The sequence below is a fragment of the Porites lutea genome, chromosome 3 (assembly GCF_958299795.1).
Source record: "Porites lutea chromosome 3, jaPorLute2.1, whole genome shotgun sequence".
Lineage (NCBI taxonomy): Eukaryota > Metazoa > Cnidaria > Anthozoa > Scleractinia > Poritidae > Porites > Porites lutea.
Window position 1 is genome coordinate 8,677,208 of NC_133203.1, and position 20,504 is coordinate 8,697,711.

The 20,504-nt window shown below is 40.6% G+C and overlaps 2 protein-coding genes across 2 annotated transcripts; both read right to left on the reverse strand.

The window, feature by feature from the left end:
* Positions 1-704: 704 nt before the first annotated feature.
* On the reverse strand, positions 705-7,035 carry LOC140930376 (uncharacterized). The gene has a single exon (XM_073380057.1). The coding sequence runs from the start codon at positions 7,025-7,027 to the stop codon at positions 1,367-1,369; it is 5,661 nt and encodes a 1,886-aa protein (XP_073236158.1). The 5' UTR covers positions 7,028-7,035; the 3' UTR covers positions 705-1,366.
* A 5,977-nt stretch (positions 7,036-13,012) lies between these two features.
* Positions 13,013-18,814, reverse strand: LOC140930377 (uncharacterized). Its single transcript, XM_073380058.1, has 2 exons — positions 18,681-18,814; positions 13,013-17,181 (listed from the first exon to the last, which is right to left on the reverse strand). The coding sequence occupies exon 2, from the start codon at positions 17,167-17,169 to the stop codon at positions 13,600-13,602; it is 3,570 nt and encodes a 1,189-aa protein (XP_073236159.1). The 5' UTR covers positions 17,170-17,181; positions 18,681-18,814; the 3' UTR covers positions 13,013-13,599.
* Positions 18,815-20,504: the final 1,690 nt, after the last annotated feature.

Consider the following 20,504-nt stretch of genomic DNA (forward strand, 5'->3'; position numbering starts at 1 on the left):
GTTTGCCCTAAAAATGAGGAGGGGTGGGTCCGGGCCCCCCGCGCCCCTCTCCTGGATCCGCCACCGTCTATATCTCACTCAGTTTAGTGACCACTCCTCCCGTAAAAAGGTAAACCCAGTGGCGGTTCCAGACCTTCAGATAAGGGGGGGGGGGGGGGGGGGCGGTTATCCAGACCCTGAGATAAGGTGGGGGGGGCGGTCTCCAAAACTTTTTTTTCGGCCCTTCGGGTCTCAGTTTGGTCTAAAAATAAGGGGGGGCGACCGGACCCTCCATACCCCTCCCCTGGATCCGCCACTGAAACCGATGTTACAAACCGATGTTAAAAAGAGACTAGGTCACGAAGATATCACTGCTTTAGGGTGAATTCTGTGCTAAAGTCATTAATATTGTGGTGCTTTTCCCACATACAAAATTCTCGCTTATAGTTATGTAGAAGACATCCAACAGATTTCATCAGGGAGCACTAACCATAATACATTTTTGGAGATTTTCGTAGGCATAGCATTTCAACTTGAAAAAGTTAGCCCAACTTTTCCAGCTTCAATCCATGTCCATTCCTGCCATCCGTGGCAATAGATGGTTTTCACTGTCACGCAACAAAAAATAAAATTGGAAACCGCTCGATGGAAGAAGCCAAGAAAATGAAATGTTATAAAAACTAATATATAACTAATTTGTCCACGTCTCAGGTCTTTGTGGCCCACAGTTTCCGAGTTATCTGCCAAAACGTTTCACGTACCTTTGTAGAGCTTTGTATGGAGACGCCATATTGGTGCACCGTTTTGGTGCACCAATATGGCCGTCGGAAATCAACAAAAACATCTGGAGTTCACTTTTTCTATAAAAGCTCTTTCTTTTCACTCGAGAACTAGCATACGTGCGCATAAACATAAATCTTCTAATAGTTGAAATGGTTATGCTGCTGAAAATCAAGAGGAGAGACTTTTTTTCAACGAGACAGCATTCCCATTTTGGTGTCACGCACAGTGAAAACTTGGAAGTTCAAATTGCTGTATTTTCCAAATGAAACATGCTACGGGAATGGAAACTTGTACAAAGATTAACTTTTTGTTTATCTTTAACCTAGTGTAAATAAGAATTCGTAAAACCTCGCTATTTTGACTTTACAATTTGATGACGTCACTGTGAAACCATCTATAGACGACAGGAAACGGTTTCCATGCTTAATTTAAGTCTTAAAAAACAAATCTGGGCCATTATTTTCGGAATACAATTAACGGAAAGACACGTTTTAGCTTTATAAAAAATATGGAAAATAGCATGACATGGCCCCTTTAACTGAATTACCTGAACACTAAACGTAATTCAGATGAGTTTCTATGAGATAAATCACTGATATAATCTTTAGATCGTCGGATAAAATTGCCAGCTGAGGTTCAAATTATAATAATAATGCTCCTGGCAACAGATGTTGTATGGTCTGAGAACTTCTTCTACTTGTCGCATTTTAACGATTCTTAAGTTCTGATACGTTCTTTCCACTTCAGCATGTTGTTCGCCGTAAACTGTTTTATATATGTTCAAAGCCTTGTGGAAACATTCGTTAGCTACATGATACTGGTTTAGGTCACTGTAAGTACAGCCGAGATTTGAATAACTTTGGGCAACAATATTGTGCTTCTCACCGTAAATCTCTTTTGTAATAGTTAGAGCCTTCTCGTGGTTCTCCTTTGCTTTACTATACTGCCTAAGGTGGCTATAAGCCACCCCTAGGTTACTGTAACTAAGTGTCACGTCACCATGGTATTCCCCGTAGATCTCTTTGTTAATGGACAGAGCCTTCTCATGGTATTCTCTAGATTGATTGTACTGGCCAAGGTCACTGCAAGCTTTCCCCAGATTGTTGTAACTTGCTGCAACGAAACCGTGGTTTTCACCATAAATCTCTTTTCCAATGGTTAAAGCCTTCTCGTTGTATTCTTTAGCTTGACTGTACTGGCCAAGGTTACTACAAACAATTCCCAGATTGTGATACCCTGTTCTTAGGTCACTATGGTACGCACCGTAAATCTTTTTGTCAATGGTTAGAGCCTTCTCATAGTATTCTTTAGCTTGAATGTACTGAGCTTGTTCACTGTAAAAACGTCCAAGGTTGAAGTAGCTTTCTGCTACGTCACCATGCTGTTCTCCGTGTTTCTCTTTTCGCATGGCGAGACCCTTTTCAAGATGCTCTTTAGCTAGGATGTACTCCCCGAGCGAACTGCAAACAACCCCTAGGCCGTTGTGACTTTGTGCTACGAGATCATGGTGTTCTCCGTAGATCTTTTGTCTAATGGTTAGAGCCTTCTCGTGGTATTCTTTAGCTCGATTGTACTGGCCAAGGTGTTTGTAAACGTCTCCCAGATTGTTGTAGCTCGTTGCTACCTCACCATGGTATTCACCGTTAATCTTTTCATTAATTGTTAAAGCTTTCTCAATGTACTCTTTTGCTTGACTGTACTGGCCAAGGTAGGAGCAAGCACTTCCCAGGTTAGTGTAGCTTATTGCTACATGGCCATGTTGTTCACCATAAATCTTTTTTCCGATGGTTAGGGCCTTCTCATGGTGTTCTTTAGCTTGACTATACTGGCCAAGTTTACTGCAAATATTTCCCAGGTTTCTGTAGCTTGCTTGTACGTTACCATGGTATTCACCATGAATCTTTCTATCAATGGCTAGAGTCCTCTCATAGTAATCTTTAGCTTGACTGTACTGGCCAGAGTTTTTGTAAACGTTCGCCAGGTTATTGTAGCATGCTGCTAAGCTCAGACCATGGTGTTCACCGAAACTCGTTTCTACAATATCTAGAGCCTTTTCAAAGAGCTCCTTAGCGTCACTGTATTGGCCAAGGTCACGGTAAACATTTCCCAGGTTGATGTAGCTTTCTGCTACGTCATCATGGTGTTCACCGTAAATCTCTTTTCTAATTGTGAGAGCTTTCTCAAGATGCTCTTTAGCCAGAGTGTACTGGCCAAGTTCTATGTAAGCATTTCCCAGGTTGTTTTTGATTTGTGCTACGTCTCCATGGTGTTCACCGAAAATCTCTTTTTTAATGGTCAAAGCCTTCTCATAGTATTCTTTAGCTTGACCGTACTGACCAAGGTTACTGTAAACATTTCCTAGGCTGAAGTAGCTCGATGCCACTTTTTTATGATTTTTTTGATGTTCACCATAAATCTCTTTTCTCATTTTGAGACTCATCTCTAGATGTTGTTTCGCTTCATTGAACTGGCTAAGCTTAATGTAAACATCTCCCAGGCTGTTGTAGATTGTGGCTACGTCGCCGTGGTGTTCACCGTAAATTTCTCTACACAAAGTTAGAGTCTTCTCAAAGTGTTCTTTGGCTTCACTGTACTTTCCAAGGTCACTGTATAACCTTCCAAGGTTGTAGCAGCTTTTTGCTACGTCACCATGGTGTTCACCGTAAATCTTTTTTCTCGTGGCCAGAGCCTTTTCAAGATGTTCTTTAGCTTGGTCGTACTCACTGAGCGCAATGTAAACATCCCCCAGGTTGTTGTGGCTTTGCGCTACGTGACCATGGTGTTCACCGTAGATCTCTCTTCTGATGGATAGGGCCTTCTCGTAGTTTTCTTTAGCTAGACTGTACTGGCCAAGTTCTTTGTAAACATTTCCCAGATTGTTGTAGCTTATTGCTACGTCTCCATGGTGTTCACCGTAAATCTTTTTTCCAATGGTCAGAGCCTTCTCGTGGTACTTTTTAGCTTGACTATACTGGCCAAGGTCACTGTAAACAATTCCAAGATTGTTGTAGCTTGCTGCTACATCACCGTGGTGTTCACCGTAAATCTCTTTTCTTATGATAAGAGCCTTTTCATGGTATTCTTTAGCCTCACTGTACTGGCAAATATTTTCGTAAACACTTCCCAGGCTATCGTAGCTTTTTGCCACTTCCGGCCCGTTACGCCCGCCGTAAATCTTTCTTGTAATGACCAGAGCCCTCTCAAAGCAGATTTTGGCTTCTCTGTGCTGGCAAAGACGAAGGTTCGCATTTCCCAGGCTGTTGTAGTTTGCTGCCACGTCACCATGATACTCGCCGTAAATCTCTTCTTTAATGATCAGAGACTTCTCATAGTTTTCTTTAGCCTCACCGTACTGGCAAAGGTCACTGTAAACAATTCCAAGGTTGTAGTAGCTTGCGGCAACGTAACCATGGTGTTCACCGTAAATCTTTTTGTTTAAAGTTAAGGCCTTCTCATGGTATTTTTTAGCTTGCCAGGTTTGGCCAAGTTCACTGTTAAGAGTTGCAAGGTTGTTGTAGCTTTGTGATACATCACTATGGTGCTCACCATAAATCTCTTTCCTAATGATTAAAGCCATCTCGTAGTACTCTTTAGCTTCACGGTACTGGCAAAGGTTACTGTAAACTATTCCCAGGCTATTGCAACTTGCTGCTACGTCAGCATGGAGCTTACCGCAAATCTCTTGTCTGATGCTTAGAGCCTTGTCATGGTAATCTTTAGCTTGACTGTACTGGCCAAGGTCTGTGTGAACTCGACCTAGATTGAAGTAGCTTGCTGCCACGTCAATATGCGTTTCTCCATACATCTCTTTTCTTATGGCGAGAGCCTTCTCATAATATTTTGTAGCTTGGCTGTACTGATCAAGCTCGTCGTAAACAGCCCCCAGACTGCTGTAGCTTGCTGCTACGTCACCATGGTTCTCCCCGAAAATCTCTTCTCTTATCTTGAGAGCCTTTTCATAGTACTCTTTAGCTTGAATGTACTGGCCAAGGATTCGGTGAACAGTTCCCAGGTTGTTAAGACTTGCTGCGACTTCACCATGGTGTTCATCGTAAATATTGTTTCTAATGGTAAGGGCCTTCTCATGGTATTCTTTAGCTTTTCTGTACTGGCCAAGGTTTCTGTAAACATTCCCCTGTGTACTGTAGGTGCAAGCTGTTAATAACTGGTCTTTTGGTGAATCATTTAGAAAATTTACAAAATTACATCCTGGTGAACTGAAGGCATATGCCTGTGATGGATTACCAAGATCACAGCAAACATCAGCAGCTAAGGACAGCCACGAAATTAACTTAGCTGGGGTAATTGCTCTTAGAATTATTTCCGAATTACTCCGAGCGAAACAGCTACTTAGAATCTCATGTAATACGTCACAATGACTCGCTGTCATGCGCAACTTAGCAAACACACGCCTACTTGAACGCATTAAATTTTTGTTGGTTTCCATGTAGAAATGAAAACTCTCAATAGCAACAGAAATACACTGAAGTCTATCCATTTCAAATGTCATAATTGACTTAAGCACTTCATGAACAATGTTATGCATCCTTATAAAAGTACCTGTGCCTTCTTCGTCACACAAGCAGGAAAATAAAGAGGATTTAAAACATTTTGCTATAATCAGTTCGTCTATGTTCAGGGTACCACGCAACTTAAGAAAGTCGACAGCAATTTCCATTGGAAGAGACTCAGGTGCGCAAAGCGAAAACAAACAAAATACCTGCCGAAGAACTGCATCACTTTCTAAAGCACTGGTAATTGCCATTCTAACGGCAGAAGTTGTGGTCTTGGAATACGCCGTGTTCTCGTTTGCAAGAACTTTTTCTGTTTCTTCGCGTCCCCCGTGGGAAAGTCTTTCCAAGTAGTTTGTCCAACTGTAGTTTGGAGAACCATTGTCCCTAACGGTTTGCACATAAAAGGCAGCGGCTGCTAGAGCGAGTGGCTGATACTCAAGAACCTCAGCGACCTTTTCAGCCTGTTCTTGATTCTGAATCTGAGATACCTGATGTAACAGGTTTACTGCGTCATCGGGATGCATTCCTCTGCTGAGAGACTCATGGTAAGTTAGAGGAGCATTGGACGGTATCGAACTGCTATCCTGAGTAGTTATCAGCACCTGGCCATGACCCCATTCTTCACTTCCGGTAGGAGGCAGATCCTTACGTACCATGGAAAGGTCAGCAACATTATCTACAATTATCAGCCAGTTAGGGAATTTTTTCGCCTTTGGACAAATTAATCGCTTAAGGCACTGGACTTGTTCCTTTGGGTTTCCCTTTGTAGAATTCTCCAGGCTGGTCAAAGTGTATTCTGTGATTCCCACCTTTTTGGCCAGTCTAGAATAGGAGTCTGCAAGTGAATCAAGGCTTTCTGCATTAAGAGTTGCCACAAATGTCAGGTCTTTGCTTTCACGCAACTTCTTGTCATAGACTTCTTGTCCCAGTTGACGAGCGATTTGACTTTTGCCACAGCCCGGAATCCCTGATAAATAAACGGTGCTGATGGCTCCTTTGCTTTCATTTTGTAGTTCGTCCAGTTTTTTCATGATTCTTGTGACATCGTTTGAACGTCTGATGATCGGATGTGATGGCTTGAATGTAAGGTCAACAAACGACTCAACTTTGGAATTGATTTCCTGAGTAAGGGTCTCAACTTCTTCCTTCTTCATCTGTAATTCTGAGGTCAGATTTTTGGCTTCTTGCTCTTTCGTTTGTAAGTCAGCTCTTAGGTTATCGGCCTGTACTTTCAGAGCATTGACTTCGGCTGTGGGAAAGTCGGTCTGGTTTTTTATATCATCAACTTCATTAATTGGAAGTTTCAATGATGTGAAAGCAGCTAACACTCTTGCAACATAATTTTGGAATTCAGCATCATTAAGTTCAGCCTTTTTTTTGTGGGCGATGTCATTTCGAATTTGCCGAAGATCGTCAACTGCTTTCTCTGTTGCCGGACTGTGCCAATGTAGTGTAATGCCAATAGTATCCGAGTATAATAATGCAAAAAGTAGACAAGTGCAGTCCCACTCTGCCGTGTTTCCCATTCTTATTATCGCCAAAAGTCGCCCATTTTTTGCGTGGCTTTTTCGTGATTCGTTTTTGTAGAAATCGTCGCCATTTTGTGGGGTGTCCTTCCATTTCCCAAACGCTGTTGCCTTGTAAAGGGAATCCCACTGTTGTTTTAAGACTGTTCGAAGCCCTTCAGGAATTAAGTTGAAAGCGATGTACGAGGCTCTAAAATAGTTCAATTGCTCCAAACTGTATTCCATTTTTTACCCAAGGCCTATAGAAAATATTCAGAGGAAAAAGTGGGTGTTAAGTTGAGCTTTAGATACTATTTTTTTTATATAGAGAATAAAGAAAACGGGACACACACTGAGGTACTATCAAGCAAGTTATCATTGTTATCAAGTTATCGATTGTGGGGGGGAGGGTGGTCCAAACCTTCCCCCTCCAGCATCCCTTACCCGATCCCTCTTTTTTTTGGCGTCCTCCTTTTAGACCTTTCTTGATTGCTAAATATTAAGCATTGTTGCGCAATTCCCTTCCATTTCTCATCTATTTCTTCTCCTGCCTCCCCTAAACCCTTCCGCCTCCAATTCTCTCGGGCTCCCGCCCCCCTGTCCCTCCTCCATCAGCATCGACGACGGCGACGGCAACGGGAACGGCAAAAAAGCAATAGGTTTTTAAAACAAAACAATAACTTTGCACGTGCATCACTCTTTTTTGTACATTTCTTTGCCGTCGTTACACGAGTCCTAAAACGTGAAAGTCCCTAATTTCGCGTTTTGTCGAGGACGGGAACACAAGACAACAACTTTCTTGTTCTTTTCCTGAACTTTGATACAGTCCTTTAGAATTCAACTCCAAGAAAGTTTGCCAACGAATTAAACAAGATGGAATAAGCGCAATAAAGTTTTAGGCAACACAATTCCACTTTTTAAGTAACGTTTTTGTAGCCGTCGCCACGTTAATGCTTAAACTCCCTAATACCTTCTAGTACTGTGTTTCATGATCAAAGATGAAATCGCTTACCTTTGCTATGAATTTGGAGTATAACGAAAATTTCTTTTTTTGTCTAAATGTGGAATTGTTTTAATCTTCATTTTTAAATTCATGACAAATTAACATGAAGTAGTAATATAAATAAGGATAAAATACAAGATTTGCACCCAAGAAATTAATTTATGTCAGATAAGAGAATTGTGGTGCCCCAAATGAATTTCTGGACACTTGCATTCTTGCACCTTTTTTTGCAACTTTTAAATACACTTTATTTTCCATTGAAAGCAAAACATTCAAATTGGTGGAATTAAAGATGATCCCAACACTTAATTTCTGTAATTTCTAATGTAGCAGAACATCAATCCAGAAGAGATTTGTCCAGCGAGTTTTGTTGGCTGTCAGATTTGGGGTAGTTTGGTATAACTAACAATTATTCTTTGAAATCGACGTGAAAAGTGGCTATAATTTTCCGAGTCGCGAAGCGGCGAGGTAAATATTCTTAAAAACACTATTCACCGAGATTGGATGGAAAAACGCCGTTTTGAATCCTTCGAAGCCTTTTCTTGCCTTAAAAAAAGTCAGCCCTAGGATTTTGTCGACTTTTAAAAGATCGTTCTCTAAAAAATTAGGAAAAACACCGAGCTCACACATTATCCACTCGTTAGGAGGTGAATATTGTTGAATAGTCCGAGATAGCGAACCAATCAGATTGTTTAAATCACCAAGATCACTGAGTGTGCTTATACTAAAACTGAATATGTGGTATGCACTGGCTGTAACTAGAGACTCAAAATTATAGAAATGTTGCTCACGTTCATGTTTTTTTCGTCTCAAATGTAGAATTTTCTACAATCCTAGAAATGATGATATCAATCTTATCATTATTTAAAAACTTCCTGTTTAGAATTGTGACATACAGTTGCGAAAAGTTTTGACCCGAAAAACTATCATTGATTACATTAAAGTATTCTAAGCTTGAGCTCTTTGCTCTCACTTTGACAAGCGCTTTTCTTGATACATGGTAGAAGTACACTTGATCGAGCTTCAGTCGAATTACGCCAAGTTTAATGCAAGAGTAGACATATTGTTAAAGTGCCAGAAATTCTAGAGACAAAGCAGTCTTGGGGTGCGCGACTTGAAGCAGAGGCCTTTCTAAAAGTTGCTTTTTTTCCTGCCTTTTTTTTGTAATGGTAGAAAGTTCCTGCTATGCTATATTGATGATTTCACATCTAAAAGGAACGAAACCGCGAGACACGGCTGCTACCATGCTCTGTTGAACTCCACACGGGAATGTTATAATCAGCACAGCTCCATTGTGGGATAGCAAATAATTGATTATTTGCACGTGAAGTCACGCCAGCCATGTTGGTGGTCAAGAAAAAAAGCATTTCTCTCCTCTGGGAACTAAATTCTATTTTCATCTAAATTCTTCGAGAAAAAATTCTATTTTATTGATCCTCAACATGGCCGTCTTTTTCACGTGGTTCTAAGCCAAGAATTGAGAGGAGATCCTGTGTGATTAATGTCGTCTGCTCGTTTAACATTTTTTTAAATAACTCAAACATAGAAAAATTTTGCATTTCATTGGGATATCAAATAAACTTGGACAAATATATCAGAGTATGGTTAAGCCCTGAGTACGTCAAAGTGTGGAAATTGTTCTTCCACACATCCTCATCGTAGCAATTAAAACTCTTGCACTGTCTTTTAGTTTATCAATAATAGATAATAAAGCCACTAAAAAGTTTTCTATATCTAGGATTCTGCTACTAATTAATTTTGAACTTTTTGGTGAGTGATGTTGCCCTTGTTTTTCTATCGTGAGAAATGCACTTCACTGCGAACAAAGAAGAATTTGTTTATCACAGACAAAGGAGACTCAAGACGGTATTTGATAGCTGAATTCAGGCATCTCCAGAGATCCTGACCCAAGCTTTGTACATGTGATATTAATCATTTCAAGCAGCAGAAAACTGAAAAGATAGTGCTAAAAAGTTCGATGCCTTCCGGACATTTAGTGGTATTTGATCAACTCCGGGGGGCGGGGGGGGCAGGTACTGAAGGGAAGTTAGGGTAGAAGTGTGCCGCCGAAGCTTTCAAACCCTGTCCCTATTTAAGATAAAAATCGTCACTTCGCTACCCTACTTTCATTTCTTTTCTCATATAGAATAAAGTTTTTTTAAAACTAGTATCATGGACATCATTTGATTTAAAAATAATAGTAATAATAATGTTGGTATCGCACAGGTGGACGGTTCATCGCTAACATTAGGCCCTCTTTTAAAGGCTTACGGCCAAAAAGATGATCTTGTTGAAGACGCTAGATAGTGAAATTGTTCACCTTATGCAAGACCCCGAAAACCATGCCCGGGTCAGCGGGACATATTCTTTAAGGCCAAATAAGGGAGTACCCCCTGGATGAACTAAACCTCTTGGCAGGCCTAGGCTACTCGTCGGAAATCATAGTTAGTAACTACGCACAAATCGAAGGTACTTACGTTTTGTTATTCAGTAGCAGCTAATCGCGGTCCCATGCAGCGGTCTCAGTGTTCCCGACTCCCAGCCGCTACAAATTAACAGCGACGCGATCTCTGAAGGTTGTGTACAATAGCGGAAGTTTTGGGAAAATGAGAGTCAAATGCAATGCGCAGCTACCTCAAGTCAAATTGTCCCTTCCTTATTTGAGCGATTATGTATATTGGTATGCGCGGTCCAAGTGAAGAATGTTCTTTCAGTGTTGCTTTCAGTCAAGTTGAGATTTATTGATGAACTTGGATATTGGTCGATGAGTGGGTAATTTTGTCAGCGTCCGGACAGGTTAAAAAATAAACGGGGAATATTTCCTCACCAGTTCTGAACACAGCAGCGCGTAGTGTAAAATTAAGAGAGAACAACCATTTCAAAATATCTTTAAAATCAAGAGAAAAGAAGTAAAATGGAAGGCGTGTATTGTAGATAGACAAGAAAAAACTGTCCATGTCATAGTCATTCTTTTAATTTCGATATTCCGTAGAGACCGATGACTGAAACGAAGGGTTTAGGAAGTCATGAATTTTGCTAGACACACATGAATTAACAAATTGACCACAATATACCATCGTCCTCGCTCCATGTGCATCACTGAAAAAACGAGGATCTAAACGACAGAAAATGTCCAAACCTCAAGTAGACTGCAAACTGTTTGATATTTTTGTTTAAACACCTTATCCCGGCACAGGTTCTCTAAAAATCATGCGTGAAATAAGGAGAGACAAAAACTTGCACCATCATTGCGGTATTTCATGATCATCGTCTCTCCTGTTTTATTTAAAACCTAATAACTGGATATTGCAACACTAGAGTCTCATCATGCTTTAATTACTCTCAACCAATATGCGTACACCGAAAATTGAAATACTATTTTAAAAGTTGTCTCTGAAGGACCAACAAAACAAATTATTTAGATATTTGCCAGACGGAAACAGTCTTTTCTTGCTCTAGCGCCGTTTTTGTAGACACAAATACAAGAGAGGTTTCACTTTCTGTTCATTTCTCTGATTGCTCGCAAGGCTTGTTCGGTTCTCTTGGCCATCGCTGTCGATGTATAATACTTGTTTAGTTATGATAGCAACCCGTGACGAGGTCCAACAAGTTAACCAAGTTAAATTATTGTAAATATTTTTAGACCAACTGAACGCGCTATATAGATAAAACACTTACGACGCCACATATTTTCCATATCACTAAAAAATAAAAATAAAAAACTAAAATGTTTACTCACTGATTACATACAATGTCACTGGAAATTCACGACGTTGCCCGCATTAAGGGTTTATTAAGGGTACCGGTTCACAATATTGTTGGTTTGCACGTGACGTCACGGCGGCCATGTCGGTGGTCAAGAGCAAGAGCATTTCTCTCTCGTGTCTTCGGCCTTCGGCCGAACACGTGTCGGCCCGCGGCCGACCAATCGAAGATCCCCGTCGCGCGCAAGAAAAAACCTCTGGTACCCAGGGTACTCCTCTGGGAACTAAACTATATTTTCATGTACCATATTTATTCGATTAACCGCCCTGGGCGCATATCAAATTTTTGGACCTTGAGAGTGAGCCCTTATTCCAGGCTGGGCGCTTATTAAATTTTCACCTTTTTCAGCAAGTTTAGTATGTTTATTTTGCAACAAAAAAGTAAATGCTATTAACTAAACGCAAAGAAGTAACAAAGCAAGGTTTCTGTAAAAGACTCTGAAGAAAACTCCGTCTTCGGAGAAGTCTCTTATTAGTACCTATTCAATTTCGATTTCAATCTCATTGTCACTCAAGTGAGTCGGGTGGGGATGGGCACTTATTTGAGTTTGATTGGGGGGTGAGGGGGTGAGAGTGGGGGTGGGCCCTTTTTCGAGGCTGGGCGCTTATTAACTTTTCCTGCCTTTAGGATGGGCGCTTATTCGAGGTGGGCGCTAATTCGAGGTTGGGCGCTTATTCGAATAAATAAGGTAAATTCTTCGAGAAAAACTCTATTGTTTTGAGAATATTGAGCCCCAACGTGGCCACGTGGTTACAAACCAAGAATACCGGGTAACTTTTTGTGCCGACACCAAAAGTGCTATCCGGTTTAGCTTTGCTCCGTTACAGAAATCGCGCCAAAGTCACCGTTCTTATCTGTGAAAAGAAGCCCTATCCCATATAATTTTCGTGCCGGCGCAAAAGTTATCCAGGCCGTTGTAGTGTGAACATAACAAAATAAACGAACGTAAAAACAAGGTGGTCGAATGGATACCGTTGTAATAATACCGATAGATTTCAGATTCTCCCACCGCTCGAAGTGATATATAAAAGTTATCTCAGTCAGGCAAAGAAGAGTATTGCGTCTCTTCTCAAATTCCAGTTAGAGAGCCCTGCCTAGCATCCAGTCGAAACAACGCAAGTATCTGGGCCTAACAACCGTAGGTTCCTGGTGCGGTCAAACATATTACATTGGTTGTTTACAATTTACACAGGTAAACCGGTCGATCCAGGGTTTGAGCAAATGGTGCGCAAAATTCAGGACTGATAAGTTTCGTCTAGGAATCAAGTTTACCATTTAGTAAAAATCAGTTCCATTTACCGATTGACGGGTTCCTCGATCAGCATAATACTTTACATTCTAAGTCTTATTCAATAATTGCTAAGCATTTCGGGAAAAATTTCATGAGTATTACTAACTTTTAAGAGAATGCTTTAATCAATGAACACTTCACTACGCTGACAAAAAGGTGGACAAGAGCGAGGGTCGCCTGACCGGAACAAAATCTTCAACTTCAAAACACCAATTTACGCTAAGGCAGTCAAAAACAAAATAATTTCATTTCCTCTTTTATTTCATCTACGCATCAACGAGCTAAAGGTTGTAGCACTTTAAGTCAGCAATTTCTGGATTTAATCTTTGATTGCAATATTTTAGCTTTTTCAGAGCGAATTTCAAAGGCAAGCAGACTCAGACTTAGTCTCTTTATGATCTCAGTGAGTTCTACGTTTTGAGATAAGTTCCACTAACCCGTACAACATGCCTGTTAGGTTTGTTTTTTTCAAGGTCTTTCACTGAAATATCTACGTAAGTCAAACGCATTTTAAAAAAGGAGACCTAATATAACCTGCTCCCTAATATAAACGGCCACCTCTCCACAAAGGCCAGTGTTTTGGGGCGGACAGTTCATTCATTGACTCTTGCTTAAACTTCTCTACAACTTTCTCCTGTTCCCAAAGTGGCCGTTATGGAGAGTTTCAACAGTAGTTAAACTTTTCCATCTAGGTAGCGTTTTACTTCCAATGTGGAACCGCTACTAATGCTGTTATACTTGTTTTTCTCGGACAATACATCATTTGATCTCAACTTTGCTATGTTCTCTTTGTTCCCTTTCAACAATTCTTAAGTTTCGACAAATTCTCTCCACGTCAGAGTGTTGTTCGCCGTAAACCGCTTGATATATTTGCAAAGCCTTTTGAAAAGATTCTATAGCTGCATCGTACTGCTTAAGGTCACTGTAAACACAGCCAAGATTTGCATAACTGTTCGCTACAACGTTGTGGTTCTCATCGTAAATCTCTTTCCTTATGGTAAGAGCCTTCTCATGGTTCTCCTTTGCTTGACAGTACTGGCCCAGGTAACTGTAAACAGTTCCCAGGTTGTTGTAACTTGTTGCAACGTTGGCATGATGTTCACCGTAAATATCCTTCCTAATAGTTAGAGCCTTCTCATAGTATTCTTTAGCTTCACTGTACTGGCTAAGGTCACTATACGCAGTACCCAGGTTGTTGTAGCTTGTCGCTACATCACCATGGTGTTCACCGCCGTAAATCTCCTTGCTAATTTCTAGATCCTTCTCATAGTATTCTTTAGCTTGACTGAACTGGCCAAGGTAACTGCAAACAATTCCCAGATTGTTGTAGCTTGCTGCTACGTTAGCGTGGTGTTCACCGTAAATCTTTTTCCTGATGGTAAGAGCCCTCTCATGGTATTCTTTAGCTTGACTGTACTGGCCAAGATCCCTGAAAACAATACCCAGGTTGTCGACGGTTGCTGCTACCAGACCATGTTGTTCACCGCAAATCTCTTTTCTGATGGTTAGAGCTTTTTCGTAGTGTGTTTTTGCCTGACTGTACTGGCCAAGGTCTCTGTAAACGTTTCCCAGGTTGCTGTAGCCTGCTGCTACGTCACCATGGCGTTCCCCGTATACTTCTTTTGCTATGGTAAGAGCCTTTTCATGAAATTTTTTAGCTTGACTGTACTGGCCAAGGTTTCGGTAAACAACTCCCAGGTTATTGTAGCTTGAAGCCACGTCACAGTGGTGTTCACCGTAAATCTCTTTTCTCATCGCAAGAGCCTTTTCATGGTACTCTTCAGCTTGAGTGTACTGGCCAAGATTTCTGTAAACATTTCCAAGGTCGTTGTAGCTTGTTGCTACGTCACCGTGGTGTTCACCGTAAATCTCTTTTCTCATAGTTAGAGCCTTCTTATTGTATACTTTAGCTTCAGCGTACTGGCTAAGGTTTCTGTAAACATGTCCCAGATTGTTGTAGCTTGTTGCTACCACACCGTGGTGTTCACCATAAATCTCTTTTCTTAGCTTAAGAGCTTTCTCGTAGTGTAATTTGGCTTCAGTATAGTGGCCAAGGTGACTGTAAACATTTCCTAGATTATTGTAGCTTGTGGCTACGTCACCGTGGTGTTCTCCGTAAACCTCTATTCTGATGGTAAGAGCCTTCTCAGTGTATTCTTTAGCTTGACTGCACTGATCAAGTTGACTGTAAGTTTTTCCTAGTATATTGTAGGTGCACGCCATTATTGATTTATCGTTTTGCGAATCATCTAGAAAATGTAGGAAGCTGCAGCCTGACTTACCAAAGACATATCCATCAGATGGATTACCAAGATCCAAGCAGACCTCGGCAGTTGAAGAGAGCCACGAAACTAATTTGCCAGGGGTGATTGCATTAAACATTTTTTCGGAATTCCTCAACTGAACACTGTTAAGAATTTCATGTAATGCTTTACAATGATTCGTAATTCTACGTAACTTAGCAAAAACATGCCTACTTGAACGCAACAGATTCTTGTTGTTTTCCAAAAAAGAATAAAAGATATCAATCACAACAGAAATGCTGTGAAGTCTATCTTTTAAATCGATTTTAGATGGTATGACTGACTTAAGCACTTCGTGAACAATGTTGTGAATCCTTAGAAAAGCGGTACATGAACCGTCATCGTCACGCAAGCAAGATAATAAGGAGGATTTTAAAAGTTTAGTTTTGATCAATTCTTCTTTTTTCTCCGTACCACGTAATTTAACGAAGTCAACAGCAACTTCTAATGGAAGAGACTCAGAAGCGCATAGCGAAAACAAACAAAATACTTGTTGCAAAACCTCATCACTTTCTGAAGCTCTGGTAACTGCCATTTTAATGGCAGTAGTCGTTGTCTTGGAATACGCCATGTTCTGGTTTGCAAGAAATTCTTCGGTTGATTCGCGTTCGCCACGGCAAAGTGTTTCCATGTAGTTTGTCCAGCTGTAGTTCGGAGAGCCGTTGACCACAATGGTTTGCACATAAAAGGCAGCAGCTGCAAGAGCGAGTGGCTGATACTCAAGAACCTCAGCGACCTTTTCAGCCTGTTCTTGATTCTGGATTTGGGATACCTGTCGTAACAGGTTTATCGCGTCATCTGGATACATTCCTTTGCTGAGAGACTCATGGTAAGTAAGTGGAGCATTGACGGGTATTGAGCTGCTATCTTGAGTAGTTATTAGCACCTGACCTTTTCCCCATTCTTCACTTCCGGTAGGAGGCAGATCATTACGAATTAAAGGGAGGTCAACAACATTATCCACAATAATTAGCCACTTAGAAAATTGTTTCGTCTTTGGGTAAATTACTCGCTTTAGATACTGGATCTTTTCTCTTGGTTTCCCTTTTGAATAGGTCTCGAGGTTGGTCAAAGTGTACTCTGTAACTCCCAGATGTCTCGCCAGACTTGAATAGGAGTCTGCAAGTGAATCTAGGGTTTCTGCATTAAGGGTTGCTACAAATGTCACGCCTTTGCTTTCATGCAACCTCTTGTCAAAGAACTCCTGTCCCAGATGACGAGCAACTTGACTTTTGCCACAGCCCGGAATCCCTGATAAATAAACGGTGATGATGGCTCCTTCGCTTTCATTTTGTAGTTCGTCCAGCTTTTTCATGATTCTCGTGACATCGTTTAAACGTCTGATGATCGGATGTGATGGCTTGAATGTAAGGGTACAAAACGACTCAATTTTGGAATTGATTTCCTGAGTTAGGGTCTTAACTTCTTCCTTCTTTGTCTGTAATTCTGAGGTCAGATTTTTGGCTTCTTGCTCTTTCGTTTGTAAGTCAGCTCTTAGGTTATCTGCCTGTAGTTTCAGAGCATTGAGTTCGGCTGTGGGAAAGTCAGTCTGGTTTTTTATATCATCAACTTCATTAATTGGAAGTTTCAATGATGTGAAAGCAGCTAACACTCTTGCAACATAATTATAGAATTCAGCATTGGTAAGTTCGGCCTCATTTCTGTGAGCGATATCGTTTCGAAATTGTCGAAGATCGTCAACTTCTTTTCTTATTCCTGGACTTAATGTATTGCCAATAGTGTTCGAGAATAATATTGCAAAAAATAGACAACTGCAGTCCCACTCTGCAGTGTTTCCCCTTTGTATTGTCGTTAAAAGTCGAGCATTTTTGGTTTGGCTCCTTGGTGGTTCTGTGTTGTAGAAATCGAGGCCATTTTTTGGGCTGTCCTTCCATTTCCCAAACGCCGTTGCCTCGTAAAGGAAATCCCACTCTTGTTTGAAGACTGTTCGAAGTCCTTCAGGGATTAAGTTGAAGGCGATGTACGAGGCTCTAAAATAGTTCAATTGTTCCAAACTGTATTCCATTTTTATTGGGATCTGATGAAAAATGTGCAAGAGAAAAAATAGGTGGTTAGTTAGTTTTGGGTACTCATCGTTGTCGGGAGAAAACAAAAGCAGCTGAATACAAGTTTATAAAATTCTTCTAAAATTCTCGCGATCGCCCAAAGCAATTCCCCTCTTCTTTTGTACGCAGTTTTCAATGGAATCAAACCACTAAGAGATGAAGCTGCGTTTCCAAGGCTTATCATTTTCTTAAAATATTAGCTCATTGTGTGGATAGCATGATATTTCACTGTTTTTATGATTCTTAAAACTTTGTTTCAAAATATTTCTAAAACGCTCGCATAGAATTTGTTCAACCTTTGCCATAATTGAGGCAATTATGGTAGGTACATACTCCCTTAAGCGATTTCTTAAAAAATTCGTACTACAGAGAAACACATAGATAAATAAAAACCGTAATGGCTTCATTACGTTACCATGGCTACTCCGATTGCAATAAAACCCAGATCATAAGAAATTTTTACCTTTATATAATACAGTTGTGGTAACCATTTTCCCATATCTTAGCTGATGCTGACTTAGTTAATGCTCAAACTTGGGAGGTATCCCCCCTAAAAAATCCAGTCGAGATACCTTAATCTACCATTTGAACAGATCTGTAAAAAGATATGCAGCGAACTAATAGGAATGTGTTTATGTGCAATTTTATCGATTCTCATCTTTCTGTAAACTGATATTTTTTATGCAACGCATTTAAACGTGCCTTATTGTTTAAAGAGTAAAAAACCGGAAAAATAGCAGAGCCCGCAAAATATTTAGTATAGTGCCACACGCCTGATATTGAACGGACGCTAATTCACGCGATCACGTTTAATTCACGCGATTCACTAAAATAATCATAATAATGCTCATGGATAATAAGATCCCTGCTACCGAGGATTTATACGTCTACAAAAAGAAACAACAGTGGTTACGGGTCCTATAATTGTCCGTTCAAAGTTGACTTTTCAACGAATGAAGAACATCAGCCACAACTGCACTGCCTCGCTTTGTTTCGACGGGAAAGCAGAAGGATTCCTGTGTGAATTATTTTGTCTACTTTTGTAAGATTCTCAAGCAGCGGCCACACACGGAAAGCCTCTTTCAGACCTTTGGGCTCTCAAATTAATTCAGAATTTCATCACAGAAACCAGAATTCAAAATTAAGCTCTACGAAGAAATTCAGAGTTCGGAAATTTTTTATACAAGTCACTGTACATGTATCAACACTAAGCTTGCACTATTAGTCTACTTTATCAATACAAGCTGTGTTCCCGAAGCGAATTTAGGCAACTCTTGATCTTCCCAAGCCGACTGGCACATTGAACATGAAAATAGTATTTCCAATCAGACTCTCCTAAAACGTTGATGCTTAACTCATACTCAACTTTACGACATCTAGTGATCGTTGTGCTCTTCTAACTATTTGATCAAAATGCAAAACTCTCAGAAGCACTTCAATATCAGGAAAATGGTACAAACGGCGTACTTACGTATTTGCAACACCTATTAATCGCCCAGCAGTCTGGTATGTTTCTCTTAGCGGCAAGGATCAAACTGCGATGCGATCAGTCTCCAAAGTTGTCTTCCTTTAGTGTTGAACGAGGAAGTTTCAAGGAAATTGAAAGTGAACTACTGTATGTGTGAGTACAAGGATTTCTATGGATGACTAGGATTTACTGTGAGCCAAAGTCATATGATATGTCACGAGACTTCCGTCTTCCGTCTCCTTTATGAGACTTCCGTCTCATAAAATGTAAGAGTATCAAAGAAAATTATTTTAATCGATATCGCGTAGACTGAAACAAGCAATTTCCGATCGCGAACGTCAATAATTTTGCCAGAGATCCGCGGATAGCATGCATTTTCCATCGTCTTCGCCTCCCGTTACATATATAGATCAAAGAAATAACTAGGAAATGAACGTCATAGCATCTCCAGAACTAAACTAGATCCAAGTAGACTGCACATCAATGTGAACTTGGATTATTCAGTGGTGTTATAAACTAATAGTGTAGACAAAGAAAGTTATGGCTGAACTCATTTTTTAGTTTCCAGTGTGTTTAAACATTTAATTCCGGCACAGTTCCACGGAAAATCACTTGTGACTGAAGAGGAAGAAAAAAGAAAAAAGAAAAATCATTCAACTTTCACCTTTATTGCTTCCATCAACACCACATGTATACCTAAATAGTCATCAGAGATAAGCAACAGAAAAAGTGATTTCTCAGAGTGTCACTTTGGGTGTTCTTTGCTTTGATTTACTGGCTGGCTGGCTGGCTGGCTAGATGGATGGATGGATGGATGAATGGATAAATAGAGGGATGGATGGGCTCCAGGCCACTGCGGTTTAAAAAGGAAGGGGCTTTTTGACACCACCCTCTTAGTAAAAACGGTTCCCACTAGAGGCTGGCTTGTTTCCCCCTTTGCCCGAGCCAGCTCAATGAGGACTCTGGTGATAATAATTATAATTATCATGATAATTGCGGAGCTCATGGAGGTGAGCAGACAGCCACGAGTCTCCTGGGTGGGGAGGGTGAATTCTTGGTAGCAAAGACATACTTACCTGAGGGCCTGAAGAGGTTCAGTGAAGCCATGTTTACATAAATTCGGAAAGATATATGAAACCAGAAACTCATAACCCCTCATGAGTTTTGAGCGACGGAAATCGCGAGTTGATCGTTTTCCCTCCTGAACGATAACCAAACGAACTATTAGAAAGTCTAACCCATTATGAAATTTCACTTAATATTTTTAAGTGATATTTACTGCCTTCACTATTGAGTAGTAATTCATGAATCTTTTAGACCACGCCTATGTCATACATCTTGTTTGAACTTTCACGACCTTCGTAACTCTTTGAGAAGATAACAACCCATTTAAGAACTTGTTCGCCTTATACATTAAACACATAAAAACCTATTATCACCCGAGTATGTAAGGAAATCCAAGACAATCTTGGATTCTGGATTCCAGCCTTTTCCGTGGAACTTGGATTCCGGATTACTTGGGCTGTATTCTGGATTCCAAAGCTCAGAATTTCAGATTCCACAAGCAAAATTTTCTCGGATTCCGGAATTTCCGGAATCCCTTACCTGCAGCGACTATTCAGTCTGACCTGCAAAGGCGAAGGTACTACGCGGCATTTTACTTAAAATCAAACAGGAAAGGAGTTCAAGACATCGCATGAAGTCCGAGCGACTGGTACAAACCGATGAGCTGGGCGGTGAAGGTCACAATGCCAAGAAAACATGAAGTCGTCTTCCCGCTTTGGCGCCCACAGACAACTGCAAACTGAGGTTTTTAAGCCTGGGCCC

Coding starts and splice junctions, on each gene's coding strand:
- LOC140930376 (XM_073380057.1), bottom strand. CDS start 7,027: ATGGAATACAGTTTGGAGCAATTGAACTATTTTAGAGCCTCGTACATC.
- LOC140930377 (XM_073380058.1), bottom strand. CDS start 17,169: ATGGAATACAGTTTGGAACAATTGAACTATTTTAGAGCCTCGTACATC.